The 19622-nt window shown below is 40.0% G+C and overlaps 1 protein-coding gene across 8 annotated transcripts in view; it reads right to left on the bottom strand.

The window, feature by feature from the left end:
- Positions 1 to 19622, bottom strand: part of fnbp1b (formin binding protein 1b) — a 49677-nt gene that overhangs the window by 16536 nt on the left and 13519 nt on the right. For 5 of the 8 annotated variants that reach the window (XM_086095997.1, XM_086095998.1, XM_086095999.1 and 2 more), the window contains exons 2-9: positions 18061 to 18176; positions 14122 to 14178; positions 13869 to 14016; positions 9348 to 9410; positions 7798 to 7902; positions 2757 to 2885; positions 2458 to 2604; positions 368 to 562 (exon numbers count right to left, since the gene is read on the bottom strand). In XM_086095997.1, the coding sequence (XP_085952123.1) occupies positions 368 to 562; positions 2458 to 2604; positions 2757 to 2885; positions 7798 to 7902; positions 9348 to 9410; positions 13869 to 14016; positions 14122 to 14178; positions 18061 to 18176 (960 nt within the window). Of the gene's footprint in view, positions 1 to 367; positions 563 to 2457; positions 2605 to 2756; positions 2886 to 5768; positions 5784 to 7797; positions 7903 to 9347; positions 9411 to 13868; positions 14017 to 14121; positions 14179 to 18060; positions 18177 to 19622 lie in introns of all 8 variants that reach the window. The other 3 variants (XM_086095995.1, XM_086095994.1, XM_086095996.1) reach the window with 1 other exon arrangement.

Genomic DNA, 19622 nt, shown 5'->3' with positions numbered 1-19622 from the left:
CCTTGTTTCGTCTAAATACCTCTCACACATCGTATATGGGACATTTATCCTAAATACAAAGCACCCAAAAGTGACGTGCAAGAGAGAAAAAAAAAAAAAAAGAGTGCACCACCAGCCCGTAAGTCAGAAATCAGGTATCACCACTCACAGTGGACAGCCAGTCAGCGGAAAACAAAAGTGAGGTGGCGGGTGAATTAAAATGGAGCCCGGGAGATGTGAAATGCATTAATTAGTGTGTGTTACAGACGGGACGGACGCTCCGTCAGTGAAGGAGGTGAGGGGGAAATAAACAAGCATCAAAATGCTAACGGAGAATCCGCGGTGCATTTTCTGGGTTGCTGCTGCTGCTGCTGCTGCTGCGCGTTACCTTGTTTTTGTTCCTGATGAAGGGCCACAGTTTGCCTTTGCTTCTGCCGGTGGGCCTCTCGCGGACCTCCATACGCGAATTGCTCAAGCTGGTTTCCGACACCGCCCTCCTAATGGCCTGTCCGTAATCCTCGAACTCCACGTCTCCCGGCGGCTCGAAGCCGGACTTGTACGACTCCACAACCTGCTTGGAGTCCTAAAACGTACACCTTGAATCAGCGATGCGCTTTTTTTTTTTTAAGGACATTTGACTTGTTTTAAGTTGACTTTGCCAGTTACAAAATGCGTCAAAAGCAAAAAAAAAAAAAACGATCCTGGCGGGATGCTTTTGGGCTCGTTGCGTCACCATATGTCAACATACTGACAAACCAAGCCCATATATGGAAAGTAGTCATCAGCAGTTTTAACATGACACATCAACATGCAACTTGATTTTTGAGCCGTTTGCAACTGTGAAGTTACGTTACCACAGTGATCATGTTTCAAGAAATTATTCATGTTTTTGGCATGTGCCCATCAATCAGTCAAGTCAAATTTATAAGAGAAATAGACGATATGTTTTTTTCAGGACCGATGCCGATTATTATCAAGGAGGCCGATAACCGATGTTTGAAGCCGATATTTATTTTTTTCGGGTCGGGATTTATTGAACCATTTTTCAGACTTTACAAAATGTAGTTTTTTTTTTTTCCTTTTTCTTTTTAATCTTAAACAATATACTTCATTTTTAAAATGCAAAAAAAAAATAACAAATGTTCAGGGAACTCCCAAGGTTATAGTACATATTAAAAAGTTTAAACAAATATTTCCCTGAGATTAAATTGGTTTTAGCTTTACCTTTTATCAGCCGTCAAAGATTTTGAAAAAGGGCCGATACCGATATTCGTCAAAATGCCCAAAATCGGCGCCGATCATCGGCCTGGTCTATCCAAGTCAAGTCAAGTTTATTTATATAGCCCTTAATCACACAAGAGTCCCAAAGGGCTTTACATGCCCGCAGTTGGCAAATCACCCTAATTTATTAAATCACCCTAATTTATTAATCACTAGGGCCTGACTGATTAATCGGCCGCAGATTATTGCCTTTCAAACACCGGCCAAAACAATCGGCCAATTGGCCGATTATTTTCCCCTTAAAATCGAAGTTTCCGACGCATAGAAAGTACCCTGAATGCAGCATTTTGCTTGCGTATCATTAGCAACTAGCAAGTGTGTAGCGTATGTTATTCTGTTGTCCCTAAGCGTACTTTAAGATAAGAATTACATCCACTGTATGTTCAAATACAAAACATGCTTTGTTTTTAAAACATCGCTAGCCTTGCGCTAATGCTAAAAGTGAAGGGAGGATCCCATTCAAAGGAATTGAGTGAGGGGAGGGATAATTTTATGCATTAAATATATTTTTTTAAATAATCGGCAGATTTTAATTAATGATTTTTGTGGGCCTTGCATATTACGACATATTCACAAAATGATCACATTGATATACTTGATATCGAACAGCCTAAAAAAAACGCAAAGTTTGATGAGAAATTAATGTTATCGTATTAAAAAAACAAAACTGCTTTTGAATGAGACAAAAAAATGACAGCAGAGCCACGACTTCTAAATAACTCCCATTTGTCCTTGCTCATCTGTCAAACGATATCTTAACACGCCGCTGTCTGCTTCCTGTGATTCTCCCGCCAAATCGGCGGGTGTACAGATAAGCCGCCACACATCACCGACCTGCCGCCTGCCGTGTTTTCAGTCGGGGTGATAAGAGCGAGAGGAGAATAGAGGGAGAACCAGCTAAATGTGTCAGGCGTGACGAAAACAAGCGAGTCGGTCGGGAGGCCCCGCAGGAAGAGGAAACGCGATTCAGACTGAGACATCGAGTCACAAATTACTTTTTTTTTTTGCTTTTTAAAAAAGGACAAAAGTTTGCTCTCCAATAAATTTGCCTTGCCTTGCTTTGAGAGCATGTGACATGTTGCTTTTTTACCGCAGCATGGCTGGCACCAGGGTGGAAACGCCCACATTTGGGTCACACGGCCGTCATGTGACTTTCTGACAGATTAAGACACGCTTTGTTGGTGTTTTATTTCTCACCGTAGTGGCCTCGATGGACTCGGCCGCCTTGGTCATGCCGTCCAGACACTTTCCCACGATGGGGATGACCTGCCGGTCCACGTCGGCAAACGTCTTCATGCATGTTCCTATCCTCTCGATGCGTTTCTCCTCCATGTCTTGGAGTTGCTGCCGCAAAAAATGCACATGACATGCGTTAGAATGAAATATAGAAAAAAAAATTAGAAAAAAAATTTAGAAAAAAAAATTTAGAAAAAAAATTTAAAAAAAAAAAAAAGAATGAAATATGATAAATGGACACGCGTCGCAACATTCCGTACCTGGAAGATGTTCGGTATGACGGTGAAATAGTGCTCATTCTGCTCCTGGTTGAACTTCTGCAGGTAGGCCGAGTAATCGTTCTTGCTGTCGGCCGCCATCTGGTGCCTGGCCTGAGCCTGCTGCCGCGCCTGAACACAAAGAAGGAGAAAAAACAAAAGAAATGCGTTGTTACAACAGTGAGGCAAGTGATGTATCACACACACACACACACACATTAAAATGCACAAACACAGCTGGAGCACACAAACATTGATTGGTACTTTGTTTGTGCGCACATACAAGCACATGCACGCTTTAGCAGGGTGTTTTCATATACATGTTTTTATTTTTAGAAAATTATAGAGCTGTCGAAATTGATTGATCGACAAGTAATCGATTATCAAATTAATCGACAACTATTGCGTAATTGTTTGGAACTATTTTTTTTCTAATTTAAAATTGTCCAAACAGTAATTGTTCACTGATTTCTGCAGTCCTTCCAGAAAAAAATACTTTCATTATCTTCTGTGTTTCACTCATTGACTCCTAGCAATTTTCACTGAAGCAACCCCCTTCGCTCCCGACTGTTTTACTGGATTTGGACTGATTTTGCAAGGCCCACAGAATATTGTTATATTGCTATGAAAACATGGAACCTACCAATAGAAAGACTAGATAGAGTCTCTTCTTTCATCAGGAATTTTTTTTATATTTCTGTTTCCGTTTTTTGCAGCAATTAGCATTAGAATATAGCTCATCATTATTCACAGATCTGTTTAAAACTGCGGATAAATTAGCTTTTTTTTCAACATGGCCCTGGTTAATCTTATACTCTGCTGCCACCTGCTGGCCATTTTTGTAATAACTACCATTGCTTCAAACATTCTCTTCAGTTTAGAGGTTGCATCAAAGCTTTCTGTATGCTCTAGCATAAAAAAATAAAAGTATAAATACGTCTTTGGGAACATGGTAACATTTAAAATAGAACATATTTATACGTTTGTGGGAGCAAATGAGTTAATCAAAATAAGACATTTGCAAACTTCTGTTTTTACTTTGGAAAACAATGACCGAACCAGTAATAGTACAACATCACACCCCCCCCCCCCCCCACACACACACACACCTTTTTTTAATCACTATACAAATACGAAGTACGAAATAAACACCAATCACTGGTTAATAAATAGTAATCACAGGGAAAAAAATACTTTTGTAATACACTTGAATGCAAAATTTAAATGAATCAGAATAGTTGATTAATCGATTGAATAATCAATAGATTAATTGATTCTAAAAATATTCGGTAGTGACAGAAAGATAGAAAATGAACAAAAAGACAATCCAACTCCATTAAGAATAGCACTGAGCTTGATTTTAATTTGTTGGGACCAAAATCAATTTTTTTTGAACGTGTTACAGAAGCAAAACTTCAGTGCCATCTTCACCTTTAAGTTACACTTCCACAAGGCTACAGCGTTCAGTTTGTACGGCGGGATTTCAAGTTAATTTGGCTAATTTGACATTCATGACGATCAAGTGCAGCAGGGGCTCACAGCAGATGGAGATGAGATTATCTCAGATAGACAATGTGTGTGCTTCCTTCGTGTGTGTGTGTGTGTGTGTGTGCGTGTGTGCAGCTAAACTAAACACGTCTGTTTCCTCTTTCCATCACAACTGAGGCCTGGGCAACACAAACGCAAAACAAACGAAAAAAAAAACTATTGATACAGTGCAGCCTGTGAAGCCACAATGACACTAAAAATGTTACCGTTTCTGGAAGAATATTCCTCAAAAGCTGGTGATTTTTTATCAATTAATCAAGATTTGTCAGGACTGTTTCGTTAACAACAGCACAACCGGCGTTGACAAATTTAAAAAAAAATCTGATTCCTCTAGGGACTATTTTTCAGGCCAAATCCTTTTATAAAAACATTCTGGGGAGGAGCTTTTGGTAAAATAAAGCCAACACCAGAAGGAGGGGGGAAAAGACAAAACACTTTGAAAAATCTGTCATTTAAAAAAAAAAAAAAAAAAAAGGGAACTTCATTAGGTGAGTAATTAGCACCCTTGTAATGGCCTGTAGGTGACAAAGCACTACTAATGCCTAAACAAACCTCACACACAAAGGTGAATTCTTAAACGGCGAACTGTGAATATGAGGGTTTCACTGTAAAATGGGGCCTTCAATTTTTAAAACCTTCAACAAAACCATGTCAATTAGCTTAATGCTAACACAAAAAGGTAAAAGCCATAGATGGGCTCATGAAACTAGCGTTGCATCGTGGTTATTAATAAACAACTTGCATTTTAACACAAGCGGTAGCAACACGTGCGACAGACCACACAGCAATACTGATAGGCATATATTCTTTATCCTCTACATGAAGCAAATGCCGGTAATAAAATATAAGTCCACCAGAGGGAGCAGGACAATGCCCATTGAATTATGATGCACAAACTGTTTACATATTATCTAATTATGTTATTATTGTTAGTACATTGGTATGAAATACACTATTGCCATTTCCGTTCATTTTAATAGGGAATTATGAGTTGAGATTCCTGTTTTGAGTTCAGTGCATTTCTAAGGGGAAACAGTTATTTTGATTTCACACACACACACACACACACTCACACACACTCACACACATGGATAAGCAATAGCTGACATCATAGAAGAAGCACGTCCGTTCTAGTAGCAAAGTGTGGAAGTTACAACCCACACAAAAGGAAGGTGATATGCTGGATGAAGCTTCGAGAAAAAAAAAAAAAGAAAAAAAAAGTAATGTGCATGTGTGAGCATGCCGTGCTATGCAAAGTGCGCTTGCACAACACCACCGTGTGTCGCCATGGAGACCAATCACATCCTGTCTGGGTTTCCTGTCAGCGAACGTGTCATATCTAACAGGTTGCGGTTCAAATCGACCCCATTTGAGCTTTTTTTGCACACGTAGAAATATGACAAAAGTGAGGCAAGCCACGGACGTCCAGACACACACGGGCAAACGCCTCCTGTCCACCGCACCTACCTTGAGGGAACTTCGCTTCAAGGCGAGGCATTGAAAAAGTAATATACAAACACCATAAACACAAAAAACAAAAGGATTGTTAGGCCCGCTACAGCTAAATTCGATGTTGTTGTTGGGGGAGGAATCTTTAGTGAATGTTGCATTCTTCTGTGATCTTTTGCATGTTTATGAATGAGGTGCCCTGTTTTTCTTATTGACAGTCCTTGAAATTGTAATACAAATATTTTGTTTCAGAGCAATAGATTATTTGCCAATTTTCTTGTTAGGCGGCAGATTTACAATATTTCGTAACTATTTGGCAATTGCTATATGGTATTTTACAAAAGTTTTGTGATTATTTTGTATTTTAATGTAAGTTTTGGATTGTTTCGTGATAGTTTTGTGAATTTGATGCAAACATTTAGTGATTGTATGGACTATTTTTTTTTGTTGTCAATGTTCAGTATTTTTGTAAATATGCAACATTTTGCAATTATTAACGCTTGCTATTGTTTTGGTCATGATTGACCATTCTTATTCAACAATTTCAGCATCAAATAATTGTTTAGTGTCAGACAGTAAGTATTATATTTTCTGTATGATCTTTTTTGCCATTTTTGGCCGAATTTTTTTTCGGTGGCAGAATATTCGCTTAACCCTCGTTTGGTGTTTATTGTACCATTAGCCAACATGTCTGCGGTGTGGGCACATTTTAAATTATATTGTGCTTTGTTGAAATGCCAGTGCTAAATAAATATTTTATAATAATATTATAATTTAAAAAAATTATAATATATGCAATGATAGTAAAAATTGGCATACTTTTTTCCCGGCGTTTCGGCTTTCGGCCAAGCATTTTTCATTTTCGGTTTTGGCCAAAAATGTTCATTTCTGTGCATTCCTAATTTGGATAGTATTTATTTTTTTTATTTTTTTTACTTTACATGTTCCGCTATATAAGTAAGGGTGCAACTTTGGGATCTCCACAGCAAGAAACAGTCGTCTTTGGGGCTAATCTGGGACGTGAGTCCAAACCTCAAATTATAGGCCAGGGAACCGTTTGAGGTTTTGGCGTGTGCGCAGCGCACAGCAAAAAGAAAAAAGAAAAAAGAAAAAAAAAAGACCAAGTTAACTGACATGACACGTTAATGACGGGAACAGTCACAGGCTCGTAACTTGTCAAAATAATACCACGTGTGCAGTGTCACTTTATTGTAATGCCGTCACTTGTGTTCCTTTTACACATTAGCAGTAAATTTATTGAGCCAATACCAAAGAAAAATGTCACAAAAAGTAGATACTTAAAGATGGTGTGGTGATAATGGAATGAACAGCATTCACTTGTTCTGCCTGTCAATATACATTTCTGGCAGAGATAGATGGGAAGAAGGACCATCTCATATAATCCTGCCAACAACTGAAAAAAACACAATTTCAGCAACCTGGTCCTTTTCCCTGCAAATAGCTTGAAATGGAATTTCCATTCATTTCAAACGTGACAGATGAATTGAGATACAAGTGTGCTCACAGAACAAATTCAACCCGTAAGTTAAGGCGCCGCTGTAATTTATTGCCAATTATTTTTTGCGAACCTCCAAGTTCCCGCTTGGGAACGCCACTTTTAGAAGCACTGATTTTTTTTTTGGACTTCACACGCGGTCGATTGCCTTTGCAGCGACAAATCATATGATGCTATTGTGACTGTGTGACAGTCGTCATGGCGTGGCTGTTGTGCGCTAATTAATTATGTGTGATGCACGAGGCTTGTACAGTGCGCTTCCATAAATGCCTCCACTGTGAATACGGGACAAGGCAGCTCTTGTTTTGCCGGCCCCGCTTGCTCCAGGGCTCTTCTTCCCGCCTGTAAGCGCGAGCAAAAAGCCTCTTTATTCCCCAGCCCGTATTTGCATAATAATCGGGTCCGAACTGTGTCAACGCTTGAGCCTGACACCCCTGCTACAGAGGGTAGTTTGAGGACCCTTTGGATTGGATGTCAAAACAGGAAGTGGCAAGTCAAAGCTGTGAAGGGGGGGGGGGGGGTTCAAAGTACCTTTTCCACGTCTGCTTTTGTCACGTTGATGTCGGCGTCCATCTTGTCAAAGTACTGCTGTGATTTGTCGGCCTCTTTGCAGTCACGCTCAAACTTCCTTTTACACTGAAAAAAGCAGAGAGAAGGAAGACCAGATTAAGTATCACTGAAATTAACGATGACACCTTCATGAAAAACGATAACTAACACATTTTATTCCTTACCTATTTTCCTAATTAATCACACGATTAATCTGTTATTGGAATTTTATTCTGCCAAATATTGGAATTGGCCTTAAAAACATCCATATCGGCTGGGCCCAACTTTTAGTATCGCGAGAAAAAATGAGTGATAATGTGTGGTAACGTGTACGAGACTGTACGCAATGCGTCATATCGGTTTTTAATACGCAACGCGGGTCACGTTATGACACAAGGACAACGTTGGCGGGCTAAGGATTAAACATACGTCCATAGTGGTGTTTTGCATGCGCAAAAACAAGCATTCATCCAACTCTCTGTCCCCCCCTCCCCGGGCAACAATCAGGAGTTTGTCGGGGGGCCAGCGTGCACTGTGAACTCTGCCTATCAGCCTCACAAAGAGATCATTGAACGCAGTCATATTCATTCTGGGGAGGGGGGGCGGGGGGGGGGGGGGAGGCACAGATAAGGCCTGCTGCTCTGTACAAACTCGCCACTAAAACAAATAGATGAGACACGGTCGCATCTGCTCCAGTGTAATTTGTCACGCTCAACCGTGACCGCGCTGGACTGACTATATGGTCAAATACTGTAAATACAGTAAAGAGGAGTGTGTGTCTTGTTTGTGCGCGCGAGTGAATGTGAATTACATTTTTTTTAAAACATGCGTACTGTATTGTGAAAATGTTAATACATAATTTTTTTTAAAAATCACTCACATTTTAAATTTAAAAAAATGGCTCATTGTATTCTATTTTTAAGCATGACATTTTTTATTTAATGATTACAACTTGAATTTATGTGTAATTTTCATATTCAGTCAAATCAATATTGAGTTATTTTATAAAACAATGTTACATTTGAAATAAAATTTGAAATTGTATACAGTATATTATACAAAACTATAAATCTAAATAAGACAATGTAGTATATAATTTCAGTTAAATTGTAAAATGCACTGTACGTATTTGTTTAATGTACTTTCCCAATTTGAAATTAAGAATTTAATACATTAATTAAAAATGTTTACATTTTAAATGAAATAAGAAAAACGGCATTCATAAAAATATATATATATACACACACACTTGATCTAGCAAATTATTAGATCATTTTAAGTAATTTAGTGACAAACTTAATTGTCATGGTGGAATAAAAACTTTTTCAAGAACTATTAACTATTATTGTCGTTACAGAAAAAAACATTCTGTAGTCAACCTTTTTTTCCCATTCATTTATTTGATGCTCGTCATCAAAACGTTTCCCTTTTTGTCTTGATACAATTGCGGAGTTCATTAAAAAGCAAAGCCAAAGTAAACGCCAGAAGCCAAAAATCCAAATCCAACCGCAGAAGCAGTCGACATGACTCACCAACTCCAGCTGTTTCCACGAGCTCTCGATGTGCTGCTGTGCTTTGCGGCCATCGTGGAAGTGCTGTTGGAAGACACAAACACAAATTTCATCCACATGCATACGTCTTTGACATAATGAGGATAATGGCTTCTCAACTCGCCCACAAATACGATCAATATTAATCATGTGATGATGGCGGGGACAAAAGTAGGCTGAGCAGACACAAGCGTATGTACAGTCAACGCATAAACGTACTGTATATGACCTCATTCCCTGTTTGCTTAACAAGAGATTTGCACCAGCTCAAACAGATGGCTACAAGTCGGCCTGATTCAACAGCAGCCAGATTGTTATGCCATATTTTTTGCATCAGCAGAACTTTGGTGTATGTTTTTTACGGTTGTTTTGCAAATGTTTTTTAGGGCATTTTTGAGAGTGATTGGAGTTGTGAATATTTTGCAGATTTGTTGAGATTTGTTTTCAGTATGTTGTTTTGCGATTGTTATGCCAGCGCTTGGCAATATTTTAGTGAATGTTTTAACATTGTTTTGTGAGTGTTATACAATTGTTTGGAAGATTTTTTATTTTTTTGCAACTGTGTGATTGTTCTGAAAAATTTGGGCAAATGTTTCTCAAAATTTTGCAAATATTTTGCGTTATTGCTGTGACTGTTTTATGATTGTTTGGAGACATATACAGTAACAAATGTTTTCCGAATTGTTATGCCATTGTTTGAAAATGGCATATTTGGCTGTCTAATAATCAGGCAGATATTTGTAATTCATGTTTTGTGATACATACATACATGGTGTGAACATGTTGTATTTACACACCACGTATACCACAACAATAGTCATACTTCCCTTTTTCCAAAGTTTCTAGAGAAGCTAGTTAAAATAAGGAAGTGTTTCAGAGGAAGTACTCCAATACATCGCGGAGCCCCGGGAGCCTCGTCATGTGCACGAAATGTGCACAATGTCTTTTTTTTCCCCCTTTTACATTTCTGTTCTGAGGACTCAAAACAGATACAAAGACAACAATGCAGTGTCAGACCGGCTGACTTCATTCCTACAAGCAAATGTTTCCGCATGACAACATTTGTGGAAAATATTCGACATCCGGTGCGCTTCCAAAACGCCCATCAACGCGAATGAAGACCTTGGCACTGTAATCACAAAGTCCTGAAAACAAATACAGCACATTTTCCACACACACAAAAGAATTCAAGCGGGACCCTGCGGCTCCTTCCAGGTTATCAGACAGGAGCAGAGGCATGAAGGAATGCACCAGTGCTAACTATCCAGCACCCCCTGATATACACACACACACACACACACACACACACACCTGCACGGTTGTCATCACACACAATAATCATTGTAAACGGCCACAAATCATAGAAGAAATACAGGAGATAAGAGCGATAAAAGCAAAGAATCTACACTGAGACTCGGAGAGCGAAAAAATTGTTGATGAAAGGCCAGCCAAGTCATTTCCCTGCCAACGTCACTACCTGCAGTACTTGTCTTTAAGGGCTATCCTCTCCTTGGTCTTGGCTCACAATTCCTTGGGCCCGGTTGAGTCTTGACTTATGACTTGGGTTTGCATTTCTTTTGATCTTGTTCTTGATTGTCTTGAGGCAACTTGGTCTTATTCTCGCCCCAGTCTAACATTTCTTTGGTCTTTCCTTGGTTTTGCTTTTCTCTGTCTCATCTTGCTTTTGATATTCTTAACATTAGTCTCACATTTTCTCTGCCTTGGTTTTTGACTCCCATTTCCTTGATCATGCCGCTTGACCGGGTTCACGTTGCCTCGGTTTCATTCTTGACTGTGCCTCAAATTTCCCGTCTTGCAGTTGACTGGGTCTTACGCACCCCTTAAGTCTTGACTCTTGTCTCACAGTTCCTTAAGTCTTAGTTTTGACTTGCTTTACGTGTTCTCGACTCGAATGCTATTCTTAGCCTGCGGTTGCGTCAGCCTCCTTTGCCGTAAAGACTTGTTACGCACACACGCTGTGGTTTTCAGCTGACTTTTGGCTAGACGCTTACTACCTAACTCTCGGACGGACGGGCTGCGGCTACAACTGTACATCTAAAGCACAAAGCGGACTGAATGCCAAGTAGCGTTAAAGTAGCGTTAAAGTAGCACACGCCGCTGCTTTACTCATTAATGGAGATGACACCTAAGCCTGAGATCAGCGGCCTGTTTGCTGACTGAACACCTTATAATCATTCTTCAGCAAAATCTCAATCATGTGTCCTCACCACACGGGCAAAGGCGCGCACACTCTTCTGGGATTGTGTCGTCTTATTTTTCTAGGGGGGGGGGCTTTTATAATTCAAATCTAATTAAATATGCTTGCGTAACCGGGCCTGAATTCTGAAATCCAGGCTGTGATTGTGATGAAAGCAACATTCTGGGCCTCACCTTGGATGCTACCCCAGCTGAGTTTCGCCGGAGGTGCACAAACAGCGAAGGGCGGGTGGGAGCGTTGCGCAAACAAACAAAAAAAGCCTCGTGAGACACAACTGGGCGCACCTGTCCAATCACATCACAAAAAAAAGTGGAAAAATCTAACTCGGGTTGGACATGGATCTCCATTTTAGTTTATTCCAAAGAATAGTGCACACATTTGTCTAAAAATATGAAGAATTATGATTGAGAGGGCTTGAATGCATTGAAGAAATGCTAACCCAGTAGGTCTGCAGACTCGGGCCAATTAGCGGAGCCCAGAGTTCAAAGCAAACGTGGTGAAGCAGCATTTAGCTGTTGTGCTGCACACAAATGGAATAAGCTGCCAGCAGAAGTGACGTCAGCCCCAAGTGTGAATCATTTTAAATCTGGGTTAAACCCTTTGCTTTTTTTCCATGCCTATGATTGAGGGTTTTTAAAGCATTTTCAAAAGTAATTTTCCAAAATCCTTTTCTTGTATTTGTAATTTTAGTAAGCTATTCTTTATTTATTTTGTTTGTAAATGCTTTTAAATGTACATTTAATTGTGAAGCACATTGAGTTACCTTGAAATGCACCACATAAATAAAAGGAGGGTTAAGATTTGTTTCAGTGCCTATTGTGCATTGTAGCGTAGTCTAAAGTATTTAAAGGGTCAATTTGACCCCTCAACATAACATGAGCGCGTTAATAGACGCTGCAGTGCCCTTTTGTTGCATTTCAGGGCATTGAAAGGATTAATTTGAACCCGCAGCATAACAGGAGAGTTCCGATGCGTGTTTCATTGCCTTTTTTGTGCATTTTAGTTTGTTTGAAATAATGTAAAAGGGTCAATTTGACCCACGACATAACAGGAGATTTTGGAGCCATTTTTGGTTCAGTTAAGGCAAACAGTATTTAAAAGAATCCACACAGTCAAATTGACCTGAAACGTAAAAGGGGGGGTTTGAGATGTGTGTTTTAGGGCATTGTAATGCATTTTACAATAGAGATGTTTGTTTCTGTGCCTCTTCTCGCACATTTTGGTGCATGTGTTTTTTTAAAGGAACTTAAAGGGTAAATTTGACTCAACATAACAGAAGGGTTAAGATGTGCTTCTCTGTGCCTTTTTTGTAAATTGCAGTGTACTGAAATGAACAAAAGAAGTGAAAAGAGTTGTGGGAAAATCCCCACAAGTGTCACTCTGCAGTCTATAGGCTCCAAAATCTGGACACTGAACAGAGAACGTACGAGATCAAATCCAGCCAAAAGAGCAGGAAAAGGACTAGAGTGGTGGAGGGGGGCTTCACAAAAGCTTACATACCCCCCTCCCCCTACTATGGAACAACATGAACAGAGTGTCAAATAAAAACTGATCGCTAGCTGTGACTCCGGGCAACATGTCAACAGTGAACATACACAAAAAAAAAAAAAAAAAAAAATGGGTCAGTCTGCCTTTGAAAAAAAAAAAAAAGCCTCTGCTTTGGCTTTTTTTTCCACTCCAGTTCCCCCAGCTGGGGGCTTCCGTGACACCAGAGTCCTCAGTGACTGATTTTCCATCTGGTCACGTTTTGATTAATAAATGCAGAGACGTTTGTAATGACTCATGAGAGCTGCAGGTCCACAACTCACTCCTCCTCCGTTTCGTCTTGTTTTCCCTGATATGCCTTCAGGGGACGACAACGGCTTTGAGAGGCACGGGAGCGAAGTCGGTGACGTTCCGCACTTGTGGGTGAGCCTCTGGCTGAAGCTATATTTACTCGAGCATGACCTCAGCGCGGGGTGAGTGAAGCGTGCTCACGAAATGGGCTGCTTCATTCTGTTGGAAGAGAAGCTCTGCTTTCCCTTTTTTAACCCTAGTGTTTTGTTTTCTTCCTTGAACACGCCAGAACCTGCCTACATGTTTAATCATCCAAAATTAATACGCCATAACGCCGTGATTAACCATTCAGTAAATATTTGGATCAATCCCATTTCTGCTTTTGTAGCATTTTTGTGTCAGTATTTTTCTTATAGCGTGGATGGGAAGAATATGTGTGGCGGTTGATGGCAACATCCTGCCACCAGGAACGAGATGGGCAGCAAAAGTGAACAAAAAAGTGGACTCACCGACTTCCTCTCGGTCTTGAGATCCTGCAGGTAGCGCGAAAGCTCAGTGATGATCTGCGACGTCAGGTTCTCAGCGATCACCTCGTGTTGCCCAGCGTAGTCGTTCAGCTCGTTGAGTGTAGACAGGAAGGCCGTGCAGAATGTGTATCTAAACAAACGGCGACACCGTTGACATTTCATTCTCCAGAGAAAACGTGTGTGTGTGTGTGTGTGTGTGTGTGTGTATATTCAACATGTTGTTCCTGTATCTTACTTGTTCTCCTCCTCTTCCCGCGAATTCTTCTTCGGTTGGTACTTCTTCGATAAATTTCTGCGACAGCAAAAGAACCATTTGATTAGTATTTCCAGACGCTTGCATATGCAGATGTTACAAAACCGCCGGTGTTGCGATTCCAAGCAGTTTCCTGAAATGATGGACACTCGTCCTGTTTTTCAATCTAAAATGTTAATAGTGATTTAAAACTGACAAACTGAATGGCCTTGAAAGACTTTTCTCACAAAAATTAAGATTTCTGACTTTTTTTCAAATTTTGCCTGCTGAATAAGCAACTGAGAATGACATTTCAAAACATTATTTTTCATCAACTTCTACAGAAACATTGATTTTTAATTTTCTCTCCACAGAAAATGTGAAAATAAGTGCTTTGTCTTGTGGAAAAATGTCAAATGTTAACACGATCCTCATTGAATAAACCTTTAAATGTTCAACAATTTAACATCATACAATAAGTCGTCAAACTGCATGAATTGCACCCGTGCTTTTTCATACTTTACCAAACCAAAATTGTTGTAATGAACAATTTACCAGACTAGTGTCATGATTTTACAAGAACAAACTCATCATTAAACCAGAACAAAGTAATAGCACTCGCCCGGGCCGACAGTGGGACTTCATTTTGCCACAATTATGGTCCATAATTTGCCTAAAGTCCATGACAGAAGGTGATAAAGGTGAGGGTACCAAATCAGAACGTGACAGGCCGGGAAGGTTACATACTGGCAAGTAGACCATGGACTGAACCATAGAGCACCTTTTGAGCCTCTAACACCCCCCACAGATGCCGCGATAGACCGTGAGAAAATTTAGCAAGATGGAAATACGGGAGGGGAAAAAATGGTCAAAATCCCAAAGTGCAGTACGTTTTAGGCAAACGGGGCTGCGGTGGCTGCCGTGGTCGCCGGGAACAGAGTGTAAACATAACCTTTAGTGGAAACTCTGCAAGTCAGCGGGGGCACTCATTAAAACTAGGAAAATTGTAAAAAAAAAATTATAGCTTGCTTGAAAAAAATATTGTCAGCAATAAAGTCAAATTAATGTATAGAATAGATAAATCTATTTTGGTAGATCCTGGAGAGCGCAAGTGACTGCCATTGTTACGTTTGTCTGACACAGGCCTTGTGCAACTGCCAAGCCAGTGCCTATCCAGTCAATTCCGAAGAATGCTTTCCGCCCCGGCTACGACATCTCCATCCTTCTCGTCGGGTCATAAATCATCCGCCTAGCCCCCCCCACCTTCCGAGCCCTGGGGGAGGTCAAACCCAGAGCCATTCACCAGACACAAACATGCGCAAACATGCTTTTATAACGTGGCGTGCCCTTATTGTGACTCTGACTGAGCGGCATGAGTTGGAAAGACGGATGCTACGTGGCTAATCTGCCACCTTGGGATAGATACGAAAACAGACCAAAATAATACCTGTCAGTATAATTTTGTAATTTTACAAGATTGAAGTCATTTTTATAATAGTTATTTTTACCAAATAACAGCTTTTAACAGTACATTTATTAGTGTAAATTTTAATGCAAAAAAATTATATTCGTAATTTTACCAGAATAAGATCAGAATTTTACCAGATAAATCTTAATTTTACTAGACTAGTCTAGAACCTAGGGTAAATCTGGAGGGTCTAAGGTAGTCTGTCAACTACGTCTGTGCCCTGTTGCTTTAAATCTTACTGCCTTAAAGAATTGTGGGTAATATCGTTTGGTAAAGGTTGGTCAGTCATTTTACGAGAATACAGTTGGAAAATTGACAGAATTGATGAATTTAAGAAAATACATTGTTCATTTTTAAAATGTATGAGAATAAAATCATTGTCCTACCAAATTATAAAACGTATTTTGATCAGAATTGAATAGTGGTTTTACCAGAGTAAAAATTGTCATTTTACCATTTATTTACAAGAATAAAATCATACCTTTACCAGAATAAAATCAATTTTAAGGCCTGTGTTTGACTGGCAGCCCATCTAGCTCACCCGCAACCCTAATGAGGATAAGTGCTATAGAAATGGACATTGGCGTTCCCACTTAACTGCATACATTGGAAGGGAAAATATGTATCAATAAATAATGGGGGGGGAAAAAACTGTCTGCACTCCATTCTGCTTAATCTGCCTTTATCCCCGATGTCTCTCTTGCACTGTTGCTAGGCAGATTTAACCATCCTAGTCGCCCTCACCGCCCTTCTTGTCTAATTATAGTACTCAGGTCGCCATTCAGTCTTTACAGGCCAGATGTCACGTGTCAAGATTGATTGGGTCCACTCACCTTATTTAATATACTTAAGGAAACATGTCGAAATAAAGGTAATAGTCCTTATTGTCAGACGTGCCACATTGGCTTATGTTGGACTGGAATTTGTGGGGGAGGGGGAGGCACTAATGTATTGCCTGGACCGGAGCATTGTGCATGTTTACACCAATGCAATTGGAAGAGGATTAGTTGTGGATTAGTGCAGCGTGTGTGGTTGCTATGGGAGGGAACGGACATAACTGCAGGAGAGGTGTACATACGATGTGTTACTATTGTTTTGTATTGTTGTTAGCCTGTAATTGCAAGTGAATTGTTGGAAAAATAAAAATATATTTACTGTAGGTAAGAATGCTTGGGCAACTTCTTAAAGATAAAAACTGTGATAATGAAGTCACAAATTTCAAATCTTTACAAATAAATAAAATCGGTATTAACCAGAATAAAGTCATCATTTTTACAAGAATAATGTCAGAATTTGATGAGGAGAGTAATTATGTAAATAAAACCCCAATTAAACAAAAATAACAAATTAATGTCAATTTACCATATGTTCTGAGGTTGGGGTGGGGAAAACAAGCACAGACAGATTGTCCCATTATCTCAAGTCGACTTAATTCTCACAAAAAAAAGAGAAGTTTTGTTGCAGATTTGTTGCTAAGGAAATACCGTGGCAGTATTGGCTAGCCCGTAAAAAAAAAAAAGGGAGGGGTAAGGGGGGGAGTTAAAGCCATACTGCCAGTCCTCTTTATAGATGACTAAACGGGTGTGTGTGTGCGTGTGTGTGTGTGTTGGGGGGTTGGTAATCGCCCACCATGTTGGGCTGCTCATACACTCATCGCCTGGGGAGGGGTTAGAGACACTTGTGGTTGGAGGAACGCAAATCTGGGTCAGACCTGGTAGGGGGGGGGCGTACATAAGGCCGATACCTACATGTTGCCATGGAAACACACAAGCGCTGCCCTTGCAACGCACCACACGCGCACACACACACACACACACACACACACACTGACTTGACTTTCTCTCGCTTGAAACAGAAGTCAACAACAGATAACAGCAGTGAATGTGATTTCCTCCTAAGTCAGCGTTTAAGGGGTCTTAAAAACATGTCTGTGAATGAATATAAAGACTATTAGTGTACAATCACCACTGGCAAATTTAACCATATCCCCCACATAAACAATGAGCAAGTTACCATAGAAATTCCATTCAATTATCACATGCAGCATTTCCTCACCAATCCACCATAGTTCATTTACACTAAAACGCAAATAATAATTCACGTCTAGAATGTATCCAAATATTTTTTTTTACAATTCATTGCTGATAACACTGCAGCTCTGCTTATAAATTGACCAGAGTAAAGTTGTATTTTTTACCTTTAAAAAAATAATAATAATTTTTTTTCCCCCAACTAGGTGAGTATTTTCTGAGAATAAAAGTGCAATTTTCTGACTTTACCAAATGTGTTACTTTGCAAACATATTCATAATTTTTACGAGAATAAAATATTTTTGGAGAATCAATCATTCAACCAGAACATAGTGTTAACAACTATACTAACATTGTATTATTACACTCCCAACATACAATTATTTGCCATGTCTGTCCCCTTTAAAACGTCCTCCTTTTAATCCTTCATGTTCAAGTACTCACCTAATTTGTTTTGCATAGTTGATTTCGATCTCGGACCTCTCCTTGACAAATTTGGCGTACCTCTCCAGAAACTCGATCCCCCACTGCGTATGCTTCTCCAAGTTGTCAAATTGATCCTGCAGGAAAGATGGAGCGCTCTTTAATGGCAGTTATATCAATTGATGGCAACTGGCAAGGTTGGAAAATGCGAAAAACACACTATTAAAAAGGCATCAATGGAGGCAGACGATGGTCCAATGGGCCACCTGCGCCAAGAGCTAAGGCAACATAACATGCTAAACTAAGTTGTGTTAATTAGTTTTTGTCATTTCTTGTTGCGTATCACAAATCTGATCAACCAATAATCAAGCAGCAGTTGTTTTCCACTAGTACTATGGGTAGACTCTGCCGCAAAGTGGAGACTGTGTAGCATTGTGAGCTAAAGCACAGCAGCATGCTAGGCTAACATTCGCATGCATGTCGTTTTTTTATTTTTTTATCATTTCTAGCCACAATCACAAATCTGCTCAACCATTGAGCATTTGGCACCAATACAATTTTTCAGCTCAGTAGAGAAAATAGAGTATACAGCAATAACATTGCATCATTCAAAGCAATGGGCTAGGCTAACATTAGCGAGTGTGTTTCCAGCTGCTTATGATGAAACGAGACTGTGAAGTATACTAATATCAGAGCTTCTGGAGTTAAAGCATTGCTGGTTGATCATTGGTCAAAGAGCGGATTTGTGCTGTGGCTAGATATGTCAAAAATAAGCATGCTAACATTAGCTTAGCTTGTTGCTTTGCCTGAGCTCTGGCCACTTCATTATACTCCACAATCTCTACTTTGCTGCAATACAATACAGTACAGATTCTAAAATGTGCCTTCGAGGAGACAGAATCCACCGGTGTACTTACAACACTGCCGCTATATTTTTGCAGAAAGAAACATGCTAAATTGTCGTCACTTTGGCAGCTCCCCATCCTGTCATCTACCATGTCTGGAGTGTCCACTCAATACATTCACGAACCGAGCCTGCAGGCTACATGACTGACTGATGCGTCTCTGCAGAAAAGTGTGTTTGTGACACAGGAAGTAGCTGTGGTGTGGGGGACAATACTTGTGCATTTCCGCATAGCTTCCGTATTCACCGAATCACCCAAGTTGCCTTAAAGCGGCACAAACTCAAAAGCCTCCCATGGTGTCCACGTACTTTTGTCCAGTGCTGTGGATAGACTGATGGTTAGGGTTTCACTGTATTTTGCTAGGACTGTTGTTAACTTCTCATGCTAGCCACACTATGACTCCAGGCAGACGTGCTAAAAATTTGACCGTCGTGCTACCACAATGTAAATGTCCATCCATTTCTCATACCACTTAACAGTATCTCGCTAGGTTTGTGGGTGAGCTGGAGCCTATTCCAGCTGATTTCAGGGCAGGAGGTGGGATACGCCCTGGACTGGTTATCAGTCAGTTACAGGGCACATATAGACAAACAAGCACTCACACTTACATTCACACCAATGGACAATTCCAAGTCTGACAATGAATGAGGTTTTATGATGACTGCAAACAAAATATAA

The sequence above is a fragment of the Leptonotus elevatus genome, chromosome 15 (assembly GCF_054856555.1).
Source record: "Leptonotus elevatus isolate MCC_2025b chromosome 15, RoL_Lele_1.0, whole genome shotgun sequence".
NCBI lineage: Eukaryota > Metazoa > Chordata > Actinopteri > Syngnathiformes > Syngnathidae > Leptonotus > Leptonotus elevatus.
Note: the sequence above shows the minus strand (reverse complement) of the source record. Positions and strands in the feature narration are given on the sequence as shown.